Genomic DNA, 20727 nt, shown 5'->3' with positions numbered 1-20727 from the left:
AGCTTTGTGAATGTTTTCCAGGAGTTGGTTAGGGGTACCAGCTATGGTTAAAAGGTTTCCCCTTTCCGAGGGGTTAAGCCCCTCTGTCCAATAAGCTGCATGCTGAGTTAGGGACCATGGGATATGTCTGTCTCCCGTTGTTAAGAACACTCCATGTCCCGCGTACTCACCAGCTTCTTGTTCAGAAAAATGTGTTTGATCTCTCCCAGTGAGAGATACTTGACATATGTGTTTTGTTTTGGTTTTGTGGGGGAGAAGCTCGTATTGCTTTGCAAGTTTTGTTAATTCAGTAGCAGTGTACGGGATTTCTTTTGTGATTATATGTGGGTCAAAATCCTCATCATTAATATAGTTGCATTCTGTTTTAATTTGAGGTTTCATGCTATTGCAACAACAGTGTTCCCCAAAATTTTTCATCAGAACTAATTCTTTTTGGGGGTAATTTTGATTAAGGTGAGAAGTTTCCTTCTCCTCTGTTTCTTTTGAGGAATCAAAGTTCTGTGAATTTTTAACATGTACCTCTCTCAAGGCAGGCCGTAATAAATTATTTTCATTTCTTTCTTCATCTAATTGTTTTTGCAAAACTCCAACTAAGTTTTGAAGGGAGTCTATTACAGCATTTTCCTCACTTCTTCGCTTAGAGCGAGTGTCAATGGCTGCTGTGAGGCAGGCTCCCAAAACTGAGCAGAGGATGGTTTTATCTTTACCAAGTTTAAATTTTGTTTCATGTTGCAGAGAACATATTCTACCAACAACATTTTCTAAATTAAACCAATTGCTCTTTGCCCAGGCCTCTCCGCCTGGTGAAGGTTTTGCATTGTGTTTAGCAAGTAGTGTGTAAAAATTAGTTTTTGCCTTGGCACCAAAATCTTCATTCATCTTGTGAAGGGACTAGGGACCACAACAGGGAGGTGTTTAACACACAATCACACACTGTGTTTTCCCTTCACTTTTTCCCTGGGTGGCTGAAGAGACAGAATCAGTCTGGGAGTCCCTGCTTAGTTTCTTCAAGTTGTCTCTTCCTTCCCAGACATGCAAGATACACACACACTAGAATAGTTCTTTGTAAGGGGACAAAAAATACCACAGGGAAGTACAAGTTATACAATTTTTTTACTGTTGTCCCCTTCACTTCCCTGGGTAGCTGAAGAAACAGTATCAATCTGGGAGGCCCTGCTTAGTTTCTTCAAGGTGTCTCTTCCTTCCCTGACAGTTAAACACACACACACAGTTGAAGAGACAGTATCAATCTGGGAGGCCCTGCTTAGTTTCTTCAAGGTGTCTCTTCCTTCCCAGACAGTTAAACACTCTTAGAACAGAAACAGTTTTTTTCCCCCTTTTGCACCAAGAGATCTTTTGTGATATTCTGGAGACAGAACCCTCAAAAAGAGTTTGGAGAATGCTTTTTCCGCCTTGGTTCATGCAGTATGCGGGAAATTCGAATCACAGCCCTTGCTTTCTAAATCCGTTCAACCCCTTTCGGGAAAATTGACGGTTTCGGTGCGGCTGCCGTGAAACGTCCTTCCCCTGTTACAAACGACACGTAACCTGCAGACTCCTCCGTCCCCAGAACCCAAGATCCGTGATGCCAATTTATGACACGATCTGTCCTAAGGACGTGATTCGTGAAGGTTCTTTTTCACTGATCTCAGGGTGCACAAACTGACACGACAAGGGGATTTGCAGTAAAATCAAAATACATGTACTTTTATTAAATAGCCATAGCAAAGATGTGTTAGAGAAGGGGAATAAAGAAAGGGAAAAGAATAAGGAAAAGAAAAAGAAGAGAGGAAAGGCAAGGAGGTGTATAGCTACCAGACGTGCGGATGACAATGTCCCTCGAAGTCCGGTCGACGAAGAGCCTGTCGTCTTCACGTCAGGGGAGATCTCAAAGGTATCAGTCAGGTCTAACCTTTTTTATAGTCTTTTTGAAATGGGGGAAGGGGACCCATTTCAAAATAGTCTATTGATAAAGGGTACAAGGAGTCCATCAGTAGTCCATCAGGAGCAGGTGTCGTCAGCAGCAGATGTCATAGGCAGGAACCATTGTCTTCTCGGTCCAGTGGTCGCTTGCAAAACTTGCTTTGGTCCCCACGCACGCCTTCCCTCACCCTACGGTGGGGATTTCAATCTTAGTCCTTTTGGGAAGAAAAGGGGAACTTTTCCATGTAGGGGTCGCATGTCTCAGTCCTTGAGGGAGAAACCTTCTCCCATCTCAGTCCATCTGTCACGGTGGTTGATGTACGGTGAATGGAGGGTCCTTTTGTGGTGACCTCTGGGAAGGTCATTCCAGAGAGAAAGTCCAGCCAAGTCAGAAGGGTGGAGAAATTCTAGCACTAGCGTTGCTAGGTGATGCAGGCGAAGGAGAGCACACTGCCCCTTCTCGGGTGCAGTGTTCCATGAGTTGAGCAAACACACCCGTAGGCAATAATCTGGCTTGGTGGACCAGACAGACCTGGATTTTCAGAACAGGATCCTTTCCTTTCCCCGGTGGTCTTGGCTTTCATGACGATTGAGAGGCAAAAAATGAGGGAAGTTTCGGACAGACTCTCACAGGCGGCGGGACCCGTGGGGGATAGGGGCCCCTCTGTGCACAAGCAGCGTTGGACTGCTCTGGGGAACTGTGAGGGGGGCTGGGGCAGAGTGACCTCCCCAGTGACCTCACACAGCCCCTGTGATGACACAGATCCCCTTGTGATGTCACACAGCCCACATTATGATGTCATGATATGTGAATGTTGTGATACCACACAACCTACCCTGGGATGTCACACAGCCATTCTGTGATGTCACAGCCTGGTCTGTGATGTCAGAACCCCTCTGTGATGTGACACAGATACCCTGTGATGGCAGAATCCATTCTATGTTGTCCAGCCTATGATGTTACAGAGCCTACTCTGTGATGTCACAGGCAACTCTGTGATGACACACACAACTGCTCTGTGATATCACAAAACCCCTTCATGATATCACAGGGCCAGTGCTGGGAAATCACTCTGTGATATCATACAGATGCAGTATGATATCACAGAAGATTCTGTGATGTCACAAAATCACCCTGTGACTTCAGTCTGTCCTGTGATATCATAGCTGGCTCTGTGATGTTACTGAGTCACCCAATGATGTCACAACCCACCCTGTGATGTCAGAGAACCACCCTCCATGATAGCAGAGTTTGCTCCATGGCCTCATATCCTACTCAGTGACATCTCAGCAAGCTCTGTGATGTCACAACCCCCTCAGTGATGTCACTAAACCATCCCTGTGATGTCACACTGCCACTCCGTAATGTCACAGCACACACTTTCACATCACAGCCTGCTCTATGATGCCATACAGCCATGCCATGATGTCACAGCCTGCTCTGTAACATCACACAGCCCCCTCTATGATGTCCATAGCTGCTCTATGACCTCACACAATAAACTCTGTGATGTCATAGCCCAACCAATGACCTCACACAGCCCACTCTGTGCTGTCACACAGCCCCTTGTTGGCATCACAGCTGCCCTGTGCCTCTAGGACACAGCCACAGAGGTGCCGCTGTGACACAGCCCCCTCTGGGACATCCCCCAGCCCCTGCCAGTGCTGAGCCCCTGTCAGCTCTGGCTGTGCCCTGCTGGTGTCCCTGAGCTGCCCTGGCAGTGCCCCAGCCCTGCTGGGCTGTGCACAGGAGCTGCTCCTGGCCAGAGCTGTCTCTCTGCAGCGCTGCCCTTGCCAGGAGCTGCCTCTGGGCCAGGAGCCCGGCACAGCTCAGCAGCACAGACACAGCAGCAGGACTTTAATGACCCTCTGGGGCTTTGGTGCTCTTTGTGTCTGCCATGGCCCAAGTGCTGCCCAAGGTGGCTCTGTCAGGGCCTTGCAGCTGCTGCCCATCCCTGTGCCCTGTGCAGCCCAGGCTGTCCTACGGTGTCCCTGCCCTGTGCCTCTGTCCCTGCAGGCTGTCGTCATCCCCCGGCTGCCCCACCTGGCTGGCCCCTTCCTTTGCTGACAGCTCTGCCTCCTGCCTGCCTCTGCCTGCCCACACAAAGCCTTGGGCTGCTCCAGGCTCCTTCTGGGGGACGTGCTGCACCACAGCCCTGCCCTGGCAGGGAAATTCCTTTCTCCTGGTGTCCAGTCTGGACCACCCCAGCTGCACTTGGTGCCTCTCTCTGTTTGATACAGTGAAGAAAAGCTCCAGCCTCTCTGAAACCACCCTTCAATCCCTCCTAGGCTACTACTGTTGTCCTCAGTCTCCACACCACTGAGCCCAGAGCCTGCAGCCTCTCCCTTCTGGTTATGGGATCAGGCCTCCACACCCCACCTTGGGAGATTTTTGGGTCTTCTCCAAGGTCTGTGAAAATGGAAAAATACTGGTCAAAGTTATTTTCTCCCAAATCTTGCAGTGACAGAAAAATGGTCAATATCTCTAAACTGAATGAGGGTGGATTTACATTTGTTAGACAGAAAAAAAATTTTGCAATTATGAGTGGTACAAAATTGCAACTGTTTTTCCCGAAAAGTGGATGCCCCATCCCAGGAATTGGGAAATCTCCCAGTCCCAGGAATCCAAGAGCAGGAGCTTTGTGTAACCTGACCCACTAAAACCCTCTCATCCCCAAGCACAGAATTCCTGTTGTGTGGGTTCTCTGATGTGCTGGGTGCCCTCACAATGCTTGTGGCCAGAATGTCTGCTGAGGGCAGCCAGGCTGCTGCAGGGGCAGTGACCTCACAGCAATCACCATGGCAGCCCTGTCCCCTGGGCCTGGCTCTCCTCTTTCCTCTGCCCCTGCCTTGTCTCTGCTGGCATGAAGAGTTTTCTCATTCACATCTTGTCCCCAAGGTGCTGGGGCCAATGGCTTCCCAGGCAGGCTCCTGGAGCAGAAGTGGCTTTTCAGAGCCCAGGCAGAAATGAGCCCCGAGGCAGCAGCTCTGCAGTGCTAGCCACCAGGCCAGGCTGCCAAGGGAGGCTTCTGGCCATGCCCTGCAAGCAGCTGCTGCTGCCAAGGTGCCTTTGGTGCCTCAGGCTCTGCCTGGCACAGCTCCCAGCACGGCACTCTGCCCTTGTGCCCGAGCCCTTCCCTGTGCTGGGGCTGGCCTGGGGCTTTTCCTGCAGCGGGACCTGCCCTGCTGATGGCACAGGAAAGGCAGTTCCTGCTGGAGCAGGAGGCTCTGCCTGCAATGGGCTCCAACAACTCCAGCAAGGCCCTGTTGACATCAAAATTGCTTCCTAGAGCAGCATATTCTAATAATTGCTATAGGTCCTGTACTGTGGTGTAAATAACTGTGGTTAAGTTCTTTCTTCTAATCATGATCAGAAGCAATCCGAGCTGTATTAATAGAAATTTATCTGGTATTCCATTGTTAATCCTGTGGGACAAATTGCATAAAGGTTCAATTCTACCTGTCCAATCTTTACACCTCTGAAACTGTCTGGGGCTGGGATGGGATCCAACCACTCCCAGTCTCCTGTATTAAAAGGACTTTTAGAAGTGTAGGGGCCCTGCAGGGGTTTGAAGATCCATGGTGGCTGTTGCGGGTCATTTCTCCATCTCATGTCTCAACAGGAATTTCTCCATTAAAGAAATAAAGCTTGTGCCTGAAGCTCCCACTGTGCCCATGACAGGAACCCCTGTGAGTGTCTGGGACACCTCGGCTCTTTGGCAGCCTGGGGACTCCTGGGATGTCACCGTGGAGCCCCCGTGAGTGCCTGTGACATATTGGTGCCTTTGCAGCCCTGGGAGGTCACCATGGAATTGCTGTGACTGCCTCTGAGCACAGGGCTCTTTACCATCCCCAGAAACCCCTGGGAGGTGTTCATGGAGCCCCTGTCTCTGCCTGTGACATTCCAGCTCTTGAACAGGCTGGAGACTCTTGGAAAGTCCCCATGGAACCCCTCTAAGGGTCTGTGACAAATCTGATCCTTAGCAGGCAACCATGACCAGGACCCTGTTGCTATGGTCAGTTTCCATGGCATCCATCCCCAGCCCCCTGTTGCTATGGTCAGTTTCCATGGCAACCACCCCAGCCCCCTGTTGCTATGGTCAGTTTCCATGGCAACCATTCCCAGCCCCCTGTTGCCATGCTCAGTCCCTTGGCAGCTCCATGCACACCCCATGCCAGGGGTGGTTGCCATGGACACCAGCTCAGGCCTGCAGCCAGAGCCCGTTGCCATGGCAAGCATTGGCAGCCCCATCCCCAGGGTCATGGGATCCCAGAACCACAGAACTGGCTGAGCTGGGAGGGACCCATCAGGATCCTGGAGTCCAACTGCTGGCCCTGCACAGGACACCCCAACAATGCCAGCCTGGGCCTGGCAGCACTGTCCAAATGCTGCTGGAGCTCAGAGAGCCCTGGAGCTGGGAGCCTTCCCTGGGGAGCCTGGGCACTGCCCCAGCAGCCTCTGGGGAAAAACCTTTTCCTGAGATCCAACCTGAGCCTGCCCTGACTCAGCTGCGGCTGTTCCCTCCAGTCCTGTCCCTGGGCACCAGAGGGAAGAGGTTCCCACAGCCCCAGCCAGGGACCTGCTCCCAAGGCTGTTGCCATGGCCACCAGGGCTTGGTTTCCACCAGCTGAGGTTTAATTCGGGTCCCCAATTTCCTGCTCCAGCTAAAACCACGCTGCCCTCACTGCCCTCCTGCCTCCCATGGAAAGAACAAAAGGCAAAGATCCTGGGCTGGGTTAAGAACAATTTATCGGGAATAGCAACAAGACAAAGAACAAACAAGAACAGAAACAATATCGATAACAGCAAGGAATAAGAGAAAGGATTTGCAGGAAAAGCTACATTACCACTGACTGCCTCTACCCAACCATGTTTATCCTCGCTCCTGGAAAGGACACCCTTCTCTTCAGGGAGACAGGGAGTCTCTTTCGTGCTCCTAGCACTGACTAGAGATGGGAGTGAATGTAAGGACAGGGCCATGGCCTGATCCTCATGTTATCTGATCCCACATCATGTCGTTGGCAAGGGTAGGAAAAGGTACAGGTGTCTTCCCAGCATGTATCACAGGGACCATTGATCACCAGGGCTCTTCCCAACATGGGTCTTACAATGGGGGATGAAGCTGCAACTGGGCATGAAGCTCTTCCTGCAACTACGGCATTTGCAGGGCTTCCCTTACTGGTGCCTCCGTCGGTGTTGGGTCAAGTGAGAGCTCTGGGTGAAGCTCTTCCCACACTGGGGACACTCGTAGGGCCTCTCCCCACTGTGGATGCGCCGGTGGGTGATGAGGGTCGAGTTGTGCTTGAAGCCCTTCCCGCAGTCAGGGCAGCAGAAGGGCCTCTCCTCGGTGTGAATCCGCTCATGCAGGAGGAGATTGGAGCTGGTCTGAAACTTCTTCCCACACTGGGGACACTTGTAGGGCCTCTCCCTGGTGTGGATGCGCCGGTGTCTGATGAGGTTGGAGTTGTTCTTGAAGCCCTTCCTGCAGTCAGGGCAGCGGAAGGGCTTCTCCTTGGTGTGAATCTGCTCATGCAGGAGGAGATTGGAGCTGGTGGCAAACCTCTTCTGGCACTGGGGACACTCATAGGGCTTCTCCCCAGTGTGGATGCGTTCGTGCCTCACGAGTTCTGAGCTGCACCTGAAGCCCTTCCCACATTCCCCACACTCGTAGGCCCATTCCCCAGTGTGGATCATCTGGTGGCAGAGGAGGTGGGAGCTCTGCCTGAAGCTCCACACTCCAAGCACTTATAGGGCTTCTCCCCATCATGAAGCTGCTCACGGGAGAACAGCTTTGAGCTCTGCCTGAAGCTCTGTCCACCTTCCTGGAACAGGGTGGGTCTTTCCCCCTCAGAGCACCCTGGGCTGGATTTGCAGGCCCTCCTCCTGTGGGATCTCCGAGGCTTTTCCTCCCCCTTGGGTTTCTGCCCTGTGGCATCATTCAGAACAGCCTCTGCCATGAGGTTCTGCTGTGGGGATTTGTCCTCCCTGGTCTCCATCCTCAGCTCCTTCTCTGGGGGAGGAAGAACAAGGAGAGGATGGGATTTGACTCTGTGCAATAGGGAAGGGGAAGGAGATCTCCCCAGTGCATCCCCAGCAGGATGGCGTTAGCAGCGAGGTTGTCTTACAGCCATGCTGGGCTGGGAGATGGAGCAGGAGAGAGAGGGAAAGGGGCACTGACTTCTGCCTCACCTGTCTCGGTGTCACGGGGCTTCTTCCTCTTCCTTACAGCCACCCCCTCCATTCGGCCAGGGTTTGGGAATGGGAAATCCTGGTTTGGGGAGAAACATAATGTATGAGCACATTGGGTTAGGGGGATCCTCCTGCCCAAGTCCATCTCCACTGTTGTGGCACATCCACAACGAGCCCCTGTGAGCAACCTGCACTCCCAGAGCCCGGAGCACGCTTGCTTAACCTGCTGATGGACAAGGCCAGAGGCAGGTCTGTGTGCACAGCTCCAAACACAGTTTATTGCAATGCAGAGGGTCCACGCACAGAAACAAAAGGGGCTGAGGACACAGGGTTTGATAAGGGGGGAAAGGGGCGGGTCTGAGGGCCAAGGGCCAATGGGAACTGAGCACAGGTGGCGCAGAGGAGGGGCAGCCAACTGGGGAACCAATGAGGTAACAGGGGCGGAGCATTGCAGTAAACCGGGACCAATGGGGGACAAGAAAGGGGAGAACATTCTAGGGGGAGTACATATAAGGAAAAAAGGGCAGCTGGACTGGGTGATACCAATGAAGCCTGCAGCATTCACATGAGCCTGCAAATGCTGATGGTGAGAGCATTGTCCTCAGAGGGGTGTCTCTCTCTGACCCTGGTCACCTTTGCCCTGAGGTATTACAGTTCCCAGTGTTGGGCCCCTCTGCCTGCACACTCTAGAAGTCACTGGAATCTGGTGCCCAAGTAAACCCCAAAACACCGAGATTCAGTCCCCCAAAATGCACACATGACCAAGATTCAGCAAAAACACCCAACCTTGGTTTCTCCTCTCTGGTCTCTCTACTTTGGGCTCCTGGAGGCCCCCCTGTCTGGGTTGCTGTGGGTCAGGTTTGTATTGGTGTTCCCCCTCTCTGGGCTGCTGGGGCTCCTGGCAATCCCACAGGTTCCCCTTCTCTGGGCTCACCACTTTGGCATCACAGGCGTTCCAGGGCTCAGCACTGTCCGGGGTCCCTGTTTCAGGGTCCTGGGGTATCCATGGCTCCCCCCTGTCCTTGCTGCCAACATGTCCAGGCTCCTGGAGCACCCCCAGGTCTGGCATTGCCCGTTTCTGCTCCCCCCAGTGCTGGTTTCCCTGCCAGCCCTGCCGGTCCCGGGCGATCCCCAGGTGGCTCTGGGCTGACAGTGCAGCCCCTGGGCCGGGCAGAGCCAGCCCCAGCACGGGGGGACCCTGCATCCTCTGCTGCCTCAGCAGCCGCGCCCAGCGCCGGGCACGGAGCTCCGGCAGCCCCCGCCGCCCCCTGCCCAGGGAGCCCTGGGGACCCCCGCAGCCGGGGCCGGCTCTGAGCGAGGCGGCCCTGAGCCCGGCTGCGTGGCCAGGGGGGCACGGCAAGCCCGGGGCCTCTGTGCCAGCGCTTCCCCCGCTCTCTCTCAGCCTTTGCCCGGCCCGGCCCCCCGAGCACAGAGCTCTGCCCGGGGCTCCCGGCCCGAGGGGCGGCTCCGGGCCCGCCCGGCCGCTCCCGGCTCCCACAGCCCGCCCGGGGCCGCCAACAAAATATCCCAGCAACAAATCCACAAACCAGCCCCTGCCACCCTGTCCTGCTGCGCCTTCCCAGGGACCCCAGCCCCGCGGCAATGCCTCCGGTGCATCGGGACAAAAAGCTGCTCCAGCCCAGCCCCTCGGAAGCCCCAGCTGCGGCCCGTCCCTGGCACAGCGATCCCGGCAGCTGCCCCGCTGTCGCAGCTGCGGCTCTGGAGCAGGGAGGCTCTGCGGGACCCCTGGGCTGGGCCCCCTCCCAGCCCATGGGGGTGTCACAGACAGGGGAACGCTGGGGCTGTCACCGCTGGGGTGTCACACACAGGGGAATGCTGGGGCTGCCCCACTCCTGCCCTGTCCCCAACAGCTCTGCCAGCGCCTTGAGGGAGCATAAAGGCTGAGCCAAAGGGTGAGAATTGCAGAAGGGGCTGAGCTGGCAGGGAACCCTTTGGCATCATCGAGTCACAGAATCACAGAATTACTGGGTTGGAAGAGACCTTCAAGAGCACTGGGTCCATCCCAGTCCTAACACCACCCCAACTAGACTATGGCACTAAGTGCCACATCCAGTCATTTTAAAACACATCCACAGGTGGTGACTCCAACATCCTGGGCAAAGCAATCCAATACTTTATCACGCTTTTTGTAAAAAAGTTTTCCTAACATCCAACCTGTATTTCCCCTAGTTCAGCTTAAGACTGTGTCCTCTGATTCTGTCAGTTGTTGTCTGGAGAAAGAGACCGACCCACACCTGACTACAGCCACCTTTCAGGAATGTGTAGAGAGTGATCAGGTCACCTCTGTGTTTTCTCTTCTCCAGGATAAACATCCCCGGCCCCTTCAGTCATTTCTCACAGGACTTGTGCTCCACACCCCTCACCAGCCTTGTTGCCCTTCTCTGGACACGCTCCAGCCCCTCCATATCCTGCCTAAATTGGGGGCCCAGAACTGGACACAGCACTCGAGGTACGGTGCCAGTCCAGGGGAAGAATGCCAAGTACACCAGTGCCAAGTGCAGGGGAAGAATGAGCTCCCTGCTCCTGCTGGCCACACCTTCCTGATCCAGGCCAGGAGCCATTGGCCTTCTTGGCCACCTGGGCACACTGCTGGCTCATGTCCAGCCTGCTGTCCATCAGTCCCTGCATGTCCCTTTCTGCCTGGGCACAGTCCAGCCACACCATCCCCAGCCTCTGGCATTGCAGGGGGTTATTGTGGCTAAAGTGCAGGACTGGGCATTTGGAGTTATTAAACTCCATCTTATTGGACTCTGCCAATCCATCCAACCATTCCAGGTCTCCCTGCACAGCCCTCCTACCTTCCAACAGATGAACACATGCTCCCAGCTCAGTGTCATCTGCAGATTTACTAATGAAAGACTCAATCCCCTCATCCATATCATCAATAAAAGTATTGAACAGAGCTAGCCCCAGCACAGAGCCCTGAGGGACAGCACTGGTGCCTGGCTGCCAGCTGGATGCAGCAGCGCTCACCAGCACTCTCTGGGCCGGCCATGCAGCCAGTTCTGAACCCAGCACAGAGTGATCCTGTCCCAGCCCTGGGCTGCAGCTTTTCCAGGAGTGAGCTGTGGGAGACAGTGCCAAAGGCCTTGCTGGAGTCCAAATAGACACATCCACAGCCTTTCCTGCATCCACCAGGAGGGTCACCTGGTCATAAAAAGAGACCAGGTTGGTCAAACATGACCTACCCCTCCTGAACCCCTGCTGGCTGGGTCTGATACCCTGGCCATGCTGGAAGTGCTGGGTGATGACACTCAGTATAAACTGTTCCATTTCCTTACTGGGTACTGAGGTCAGGCTGACTGGCCTGTAATTACCAGGATCCTCCTTCCCACTCTTCTTGTGAATGGGTGTCACATTGGGCAGCTTCCAGTCATCTGGAACCTCAGCAGTGAGCCAGGACTGCTGGTAAATTATGGAGGGTGGCTTGGCAAGCTCATCTGCCAGCTCCCTCATCACCCTAGGGTGGATCCCATCTGGTCCCATGGATTTATGAACATCCAAGCATCTCAGCAGTTCTCTGACTGCCTCCTCTTGGATAATGGGGGGACCATTCTGTTCCCTGGCACCATCTACCAACACAAGAGGACAGCTGTCCTGGGGACAAGCCATCTTCCCACCAAAGACTGAGGCAAAGAAGGCGTTAAGCACTTCAGCCTTCTCCTCATCTGCAGTTACTAAGTTTTCTCCCTCATCCAGTATAGAACAGAGCTTGGTCTTACTCTTCCTTTTACCATTAATACATTTGTAAAAACATTTTTTATTATCCTTTTCTGAAGTTGCCATTTTAAGTTCAAACTGATCTTTGGCCTCCCAATTTTTTTTTCTACATGTTCTAGCAGCATTCCCCTTAAATACTTCCTGAGAGACCTGACCTTCCTTCCAAAGATGATACATTCTCTTTTTTATTCCTAAATTCCTTCACAACCTCCTTGCCAATCCAGGCTGCATGTTTGCCTCATTGACTCATATTTCAGCACACAGGGGCAGTTGTTTGCTGTGCCGTCCAGATCTCTGTTTTGAAGCACGCCCACCTTTCCTGAACTCCTTTGTTTTTAAGGCTGCTTCCCAAGGAACTCTTAAGTCTCCTAAGAAGCCAAAGTCTGCCCTCCAAAGTCCAGTGTAAGAGTCTTATTGATGTTCCTCTTGACTTCACCAAATATTGATAATTTTATAATTTCACAATCACTCTGGCCCAAGTGGCCTCCAACCACCACATCTCCCACCAGCCCATCTCTATTTCCAAACAACAAGATCTAACACAGCCCCTCCCTTAGTGGGCTCACACACCAGCTGTTACAAAAGGTTGTCCTCCACACACTCTAAAAATATCCTGGACTGCCTCTTTTCAGTTGTATAAAGCACCCAGCAAATGTCTGGCAAGTTGAAATCACCAACAAGAACAAAGGCTGAGGAGTCTGAAACATTCTCTAGCTGCTTATAGAATGAGTTGTCCACCTCTTCTTCCAGGCTGGGTGGACGATAACAGACTCCCAGTAGGGTGTCAGCCTTGTTAGCCTTCCCCCTAATTCTCACCCACAGGCATTCAATTCCATTATCATTACTTTCAAGACCTATGGTGTCCAAAGCCTCCCTAATATAAAGGGCCACCCCTCCATCTCTTCTCCCCTTCCCCTCTCTCCTGAAGAGCTTGTAGCCATCCAGTGCAGCACTCCAGCCATGTGAGTCATCCCACCACATTTCTGTGATGGCAATTACACCACAGCTCTGCTGCTGGACCATGGCCTGCAGCTCTTCCTGTTTGTTACCCATGCTGCATGCACAGGTATCCATGCACCTCAGCTGGGCTGCTGATTTCACCCCAAACACAGGCTTACCACCCTTGGGCCTGCTTCCAGAGAGCCCAGCTGCATCCCCTTCCCCCTTCAGACCTAGTTTAAAGCCCTCTCAACAAGTTCTGCTAGTTCATGAGCTAAAAACCTTAATGAGCAAAAGCCCTTAAGAGAGAGATGGAGCCCATCTGGTTCCAGCGGGTGCTGTAAAAGTTGCCCCATGACCAAAGATTCCAAAATTCTGCTGATGACACCAAACCTTGAGCCACTTGTTGATGATGTCAGATCTCCTATTGCTTTCACAGTTTTTTTCAGAGACCAAAGGGACTGAGGAAAAGACTACCTGTGCCCCTGTCCTATTAACCACTTGTCCCAGTGCCCTAAAGTCCCTTTTAATTGCCCTGACACTCCTCTTTTCAGTCTCATCACTGCCAGCCTGGAGTATCAGCAGTGGCTAATCATCAGAGGGCTGAATCAGCCCAGGCAGTCTCTCAGTGATATCCTGTACCCGGGCCCCAGGGAGGCAGCAGACCTCTCTGTGGGGTGGGTCCGGTTCATATATGGGCCCTCTGTTCCCCTCAGAAGGGAGTCACTCACCACGATTATACTTCTTTCCTTTTTGATGTTAGAGGTGGTAATCCTCACAGATGAATCATAATTGGGAGGCTCAATGGACAGATAATTTTCTTCTAAATCATGTGGCTGACTCTCCAGATCCAGGGGCTCATACCTGTTCTGAAGTGACACCTGGCTTGGGAGTGGGGGTCAGGAGGAATTTTTATTATTACTTCCTCGAGTAGATATCTACTCCCACTCCCCTTCATCTACCAGGTGTCCTTCTATTGTCTGACAGTGAGAGGTATAAAAGACAGTGGGTACCAAGGAGAGCATTGCTGCACTGCCAGATCTCATGGAACCAAGGATCCACTGGGACACTGCAGGGCCTTGGGGGACCATGGCACCATTGTGACACTGTGGGGCCCAAGGATCCAAGGGACTTTGTGACACCAAGGGGTTCCATGGAAGCAAAGGGACATTGTGACTCCGGGAGGCCTCATGGAATCATGAAGACCATTGTGACACTCTGGGGCCTCAAGGAAATGTGGTGACACCAAGTTGGGTGTGAGTGTGGATATGCTGGAGGGTAGGAGGGCTCTGCACAGGGCCCTGGACAGGCTGGATCCAGGAAACAAATCCAACAAGGTGAGATTTAACAAGTCCAAGTGCCAGGTCCTGCACTTTGGCCACAACAACCCCTGCAGCACTACAGGCTGGGGACAGAGTGGCTGGACAGCAGCCAGGCAGAAAGGGACCTGCAGGGACTGATGGACAGCAGGCTGGACACGAGGCAGCAGTGTGCCCAGGTGGCCAAGAAGGCCAATGGCTCCTGGCCTGGATCAGGAATGGTGTGGCCAGCGGAGCAGGGCAGTGATTCTTCCCCTGTGCTCAGCACTGGTTGGGCAGCACCTTGAGTGCTGTGTCCAGTTCTGGGACCCCCAATTTAGGAAGGACATGGAGGGGCTGGAGCATGTCCAGAGAAGGGCAACAAGGCTGGGGAGGGGTCTTGAACACAAGTCCTCTGAGGAACGCCAGAGGGATCTGCTGGGATATTTTATCCAGGAGAAGAGGAGGCTCAGGGGAGACAAGGCAGTGTCAGGGCACAGGTTGGACTTGATGATCTCCAAGGTCTTTTCCAGCCTTGCTGATTCTGGGATTGTCTGAAACCACCCTTGGAGCAGGTGCAGGATGAGCCCTAGGCCTCCTCTTCAGAAGCTCCAGCAGCCCAGGTGCCTCAGCTTCTCCTCCCAGCCCCAAAGCCCATCCTGTCAGTCCTGCAGAGCCTCTGCAGCTCCTCCTCATTGCCCAGAACAGGGAGCCCCACAGGCAGACACAGCAGCCCAGATGTGCCCCCCTGGCCTGGGGTGCCTCTGGCAAGGGAGCAGCACCAGGCACTGCAGGAGCCTGCAGACAATTCCTGCAGCACTTGGAGGATGATCCTGCTCCCCAAGGGACGTTCCCATGGTGCCAAGTCAAGAACTACACTGGAGAGTGGGGCCAGAGAGGAAAGGGCCAACAGGGATGGGCTGTTTGCAGGGGAGGGGACAGGGGTGGGCAATAGGAAGAAATTTGTACAAGGGAAGAGTAAAAGCAAAGGTGAAGCAAATGAAATGCTTGTGGCAGTTTCGGGGTGGCTGCCAGGCAGATCTGGCTCTGAGCAACAGCGTCTGCAGTGGCACAGGAAACTCCCAGCTGATGGGAAAAAACTTTCTGGCTGACTGCAGAGGCCAGGACAAAGCTGAGTGGTTTCCCTGGTGTCCCCCAGCCCTTGCTGGCTCCAGGGGCTGATGGCATTTGTGCTCCCTCAGGTTCATGTCCCCACAGCAGCAGGAGGGTGCTCCTGCCTGCTCTGTGCAATGCAAACAGGGGCTCCTGAGCCAGTGCTGCCGTGGCTGTGCCTGCAAGGATGGGGCATCTCTGTGAGCTGGGGGAGAGGCCAGGGCTGCAGAGGGGGGATGTTGTTGGCAGCTCCATCAGGATGCTCTGGGACGCTGCCCTGGGCTGTGCAGCGCACTGGGGATGGATCAGCCCCTGCTCTGCTGCTCCTTCCCGTCTCACCCAGGGCCCTTGCAGAGCCCCAGCCATGCTGTTTGCCCCCAGCCTGCCCACGGCCAGCCTGGGGCTGCTCACCCTGGGGATTTTCTGTGCTGAGCATTGGCCTGGCCGTGTTCTTGAGAGAGCCTGGGCAAGGAGCCTGCAGCCCCCAGGGCCTGGCCTGAGGCGTCAGCGCTGCCCCAGCAGTGCCCATGGCCTGTCCCTGCTGCAGCCCCGGCACTGCCACCCCCAGGACTGTGCCCGGCCCCGAGAGCACTCAGGCCCTGCAGCAACACCAGGGCCACCAGGGCAGCGGGGCAGGGCCATGGCAGCAGCACCGGCAACACCAAGTGCTGCTGCTGCTGCTGGGCACAGCTGCTGTGCCAGCACTGATCTGCCCCAGCTCTGCACACAGACATTGCTGCTGCAGCTCCAGAGAAGGCAAGAATAGAGGAATCTCTGCAGAAAACTCTGCTGGGAGATCCTTTAGTTCTTTTCAAGTCACTGAGAACACTGCTCCTCATTGTCACAGTCTGTGGCCACAGGGAAGGTGGAGAGAAACAAAGTCAGAAATGGCAGAAACAATCATCTATCTTTAGGGAGAATATTTAAAAAAAAAAAAGACAGGGAAATTAAAGAACCAAACCAACAGAACTATCAAAAATTAATTTTGTTACAAGTGATTTGCAGAAATTGGCAATCAGTTTAATGCTTCCTAAGATGTCCAGTCATCAGTCTCCACACTGAACCCTTGAGCTCCTGGTTCCTCAGGCTGTAGATGAGGGGATTCAGGGCCGGAGGCACCAGCAAATACAGAACTGACACCAACAGATCCAGGGATGGGGCGGAAATGGAGGAGGGTTTCAGGCAGGCAGATACTGCAGTGCTGAGAAATGCATTTCTCCTGCATTTTTCCTTTACAGATTCTTTCAGTCATCTCCTGAGAGGTGCAGATTGTTCTGGGGCTTTTCATGAACTGATTGTACTCTTGATTTAGATGGAGACTGTAGAATTGATTTCAGATGTAGCAGAATCTGAACTGAGCACACAAACAAACTCCCTCTGTCAGCCTATTTTCATCTTCTAGATCACTTTCAAGATGTCCTTGGGGGTGTTGGAATGATGATCACACAGCTCTCCACTTCTGGCTGCAGGCTCTGCAGATTGTTTCTCTGCATTCAGTCAGGCTTGCATTCCCCAGGAGTTCTTGGTAGCCTGTCATGTTTTCTTAGGGTAGAACAGTAACAATGAAAACCTTACCAATGGCACAACTGCCCAGCCCACAAGGAAAAGAAAAGAACAAGCTGCCAAATTCTTCAAATATTTGTCCTGCTTTGCTGCAAGAGTTGTGCTGCACACACAGTGTGGAAAGCTGCAGTTGGTGACACACCTTGTGACAGAAGCTGCACCTCGTTCTCCGGGAAAGGTTCTTGGAAAAAGCAAACAGGACTGAGGAGAAGATTCTGGAAAAACTGAAAGAGCTTTTAAGAAATTAAATGAAAATTGAAACAATTCAAGACATTTTTCTCAATTTATTTTTATGCTCCCCTTTTCTATCTTGCACTAGTTGTCCATCCCATTAATTCCAAACAGATCTCACCTCTAAGATCCATGAGTTGGCAAGTTTTAGACATTTTAAGATACCAGGACCTGCACACAGTTTGGCTTCCCCTGTTTTTCTTGGAAAGCAATGTTGGAGAGGTAAGTGCAGTGTTTGTGTCAGGTACAAATTCTGCATTCAGGGAACACGCTCTGAGAGTGTTTGACCCTCAGCAGGGACAATGCACAGCAGCGACCGAGGGGATTCCTGAGCCACTGTGCAGGAGTCCAGACTCTGGCTCTTGGCTGAACTCGGCAAAGTTCCCGTGTTTGGACAGGCTCAGGGGCTGCCCTCGGGGAACGTGGGGCTCGGGGCGGGGGGAGCGGGCAACGGACAAACGGACACGGGGACAAACGGCCCTGGAGCTTCAGTTGCAGCAGCAGCAGCAGCGGCAGCGGCAGCAGCAGCAGCGGCAGCAGCAGCAGCAAGAGAAAAAACTTTAGATTCCGTTCTCCTCTCCCTCTCCCTCTCCCTCTCCCTCTCCCTCTCCCTCTCCCTCTCCCTCTCCCTCTCCCTCTCCCTCTCCCGCTTCCCCGTACCTCTCCCGCTCTCCCTTTCCCGGTCTCCCCTCCTCTCCCCGCCTCCCTCTCCCCGTGCCGGGCCGGGCCATGCCCCCGGCCCGCCCCCGGCCCCGGGCGGGGCTGCCCCGTGCCCGCCCCCGGCCGTCCCGCCGCCTCCTGGTCCCAGCCCGGCTCTGGCCGTGCTGGCGGTGGCGCTGCTGGGCGGGGTTCAGTGCCTGGGGCGGCATCGCCGGCTTTTGGCTCCGCCTGGCCCGACCCCGGCCCCGGCCCCGGCCCCGGCTCCTCCCGGGGCCCGCGGAGGACACACGCGGCCCCGCCGCTCCCGCCGCCTCCGCTGCGGCTTGCCCCGCCCGAGCTCCGCCGCTCGGCAGCGCGGCCCCCGGCCCCGCGGCTCCCGGGTCGCGTTGCAAAGAGCGAACGCCGGGGGATGGCCGGGCCGGGGCGGGTGAGGGGCGCTCGGGGGCCGTTGCTGGCCCCGGGCCGAGCGCTGACAGCCGCGTCCCACCCGCAGGAAAGGCGCAGGAGGCCCTGCAGGAGCGGTACCGGCTGGGTTCCCTGCTGGGGTGCGGCGGATTTGGCAGCGTCTGGTCGGGGACGCGGATCTCGGACGGCGCCCCGGTGAGCGGCGGGGCCGGCGGCGGGCGGAGGAGGAGGGGGCGCAGGAGGAGGAGGATGGGGCTCGGCAGGGCGGGTGTTGTGCTGAGCCCGCTGCTCCCCTTGTCTTGCAGGTCGCCATCAAAAAGGTGCCACGGAACCGCATCTGGCACTGGAGTGAGCTGATGAGTGAGCCGGGACAGCGGGAGAAGCCGGGCCGTGCCGGGTGGGGATGATCCAAGCCCCGGCAGGGTGGAAGCCACCAGGACGTCTCGAGGGGGAGCGGGCGTGGGGCCATCGCAGGGCACAGAGCATCCCGGGCTGGCTGAGGGGTTGCCCAGCCCTGGCACGGCATCGGCCCCACTGACGGCATCGTGCTCCTCCCGCAGCCCGACGGCACCAGCGCTCCCCTGGAGGTTGTGCTGCAGGACAAGGTGTCCACTGGCTTCCCCGGTGTCATCCAGCTGCTGGAGTGGGTTGAGCTCCCCAGCAACATTGTGATGGTGCTGGAGCGGCCAGAGCAGTCTCAGGACCTCCTGCATTTCATTCGGGCACGGGGGTTCCTGCGCGAGGAGGTGGCGTGGCAGCTGTTCCGGCAGGTGCTGGAGGCCGTGCGGCACTGCACCAGCTGCGGGGTCCTGCACCGCGATATAAAACCAGAGAACATCCTGGTTGACCTGGCCACCGGGCAGGCCAAATTGATTGACTTTGGCTGTGGCACCTACCTGCAAGAGACAGCCTACACTCACTTTGCAGGTGAGCCTACACAGGGCTGTGCTCCCGCTCCTGGCATCTCACGGCCCAAGATCTCACAGCCCAAGCTGGGTGTGGCAGCAGGGATTCTCCCTTTTGCTGCCACTCAAGGGACTGAATCTGCAGCTGAGTTGCTTTAGAGCAAGGCTGGGTGGGGAGCCATCTTCCAGCCCTGCTGGCAGCCTTTGCCCACCACTGTGCCCAGGACTGGGGCTGGGCTGGGGCAGCCAGCCTGACAAAAACAGTCGTGGGTCAGGGTAGCAGAGAGGGAGGTCAGAACCTGTGTCCCAGCCAGTTTGTGTGCAGGCAAGAGGAAGGGCTTGGACTGCTCCACTTGCCCTGTTTGTCTTGCCTTTATAATATGTTTGGGGCAGTGCAGGCAGGGAGAATGAGGGCATGGTTTTTCCCCAGCACGCAGTGGGTATTTCCTTTGCATGTCATGGTCACGCCTAGCCAGAGCTTCCACTGTCCCCTTCCCACACCAGTGGCTTCTTTTGCAATCCCAAGTTTGTACACCAGTCCCAGATGCTGGTGAGAGGACAGTGGTCACCCTGTGTGCCACTGCTGCAGCCCCCACCTGCCCAGGGATGCTGGGGCCAGGCTCTGGGAGCAGCAGCATCCCCCTGATGAACTCCATCTGTATTCCACAGGAACACCATCATACAGCCCCCCGGAATGGACCCGCTTTGGCTGGTACCATGGCGAGCCAGCTACCATCTGGTCCCTGGGCATCCTGCTGCACCAGATGGTCTGTGGGAAGATGCCTTTCAGGAGGGGCTGGAACTTCAGCTGGGGCCAGCTCTCGCTGCCACAACGGCTCTCTCCAGGTGAATCCTCTTCTCTGGGCATGGGTGCAATACCAGTGCTGGGAGACAGCAGCGGGCTCGGGAGCATCCCGCTCTGGCAGCTGCTGAGGAGGGGGCACATGTCCTGCTCTCCCCCAAAACCAAGAATTGATGGGAAACTTCAGGCCCAGCTCTGAAAAGTTCTCTGAAAGTTCATGCATCCAGCATGGCCTGGGCATGGGAATAGTGGGGCAAAGCAGACAGGAGCCTTCTCCAGCTGACGGGCAGTTTCTGGTTTCTCTCCCCAGAGTGCCAAAATCTGATTGGGTGGTGTTTATCCATGCACCCCTTGGCCAGACCCTCATTAGAAGAGGTGTTCTGTCATCCTTGGATGCAGGATGTTCATCTGCCCTAGAAGAAGGGAGAGAGCCACAGGCACACTGTGCTGCAGGGCCCTGGTAAGTTACAGCTGCACACATGCCTTGGCAATGAGAAGCAAAGAAAGCCAGCCCGTGTCACTGCACCAGGGTCATGGGATGGGAACACGCAGCCCTTGTGCTGGAGCTGAGCTGCTCTGCCCAGCCTTGGTGGCTGCCATCCAAGCAGGTTTTGCTTGTCCTGGTTCCCTGACAGCTGGGGCCCTGGGCAGAGCCCTGACAGCCTGGTCTCACCCCAGGGAAGGAGAAGGAGCCCCCAGAGAAGCTGTACCGGGTGGGGCTGCTGCTGCAGGAGACAGCGAGGATGACATCAAGGATGACATGAAGGATGACAATCTCTTCCTCAACCTGGCCACCAGCAGTTGAAGGTGATGCACTTTGATTGTGGCACCTTCTTCAAAGCCAAACTCCACAGGGAATTTGCAGATGAGTCCACACGTGGGGAAATGCTCCCAGATTTGGGTATTGCCCAGCCTGGCTGGGAAACAAAGGTTCCCCCTTTGCGGGGGCAGATGCAG

General features: G+C 55.0%; 1 protein-coding gene and 1 pseudogene across 1 annotated transcript; one reads left to right on the top strand and one right to left on the bottom strand.

The window, feature by feature from the left end:
• Nucleotides 1-13879, bottom strand: part of LOC135306122 (zinc finger protein 11-like) — a 322458-nt pseudogene extending 308579 nt beyond the window's left edge.
• Nucleotides 13880-14061: 182 nt separating this feature from the next.
• On the top strand, nt 14062-20160 carry LOC135306121 (serine/threonine-protein kinase pim-1-like; the record flags this gene model as incomplete). Its single annotated transcript, XM_064429655.1, has 6 exons — nt 14062-14071; nt 18152-18258; nt 18369-18383; nt 18663-18990; nt 19638-19814; nt 20081-20160. Coding segments are annotated over exons 1-6 (717 nt in total), but the record flags the coding sequence as incomplete, so codon positions are not given.
• Between the last annotated feature and the right edge of the window lie 567 nt (nt 20161-20727).

The sequence above is a fragment of the Passer domesticus genome, chromosome 8 (assembly GCF_036417665.1).
Source record: "Passer domesticus isolate bPasDom1 chromosome 8, bPasDom1.hap1, whole genome shotgun sequence".
NCBI classification, from domain to species: domain Eukaryota; kingdom Metazoa; phylum Chordata; class Aves; order Passeriformes; family Passeridae; genus Passer; species Passer domesticus.
The sequence above is the reverse complement of the archived record's forward strand: the minus strand, read 5'-3'. Positions and strand labels throughout refer to the sequence as shown.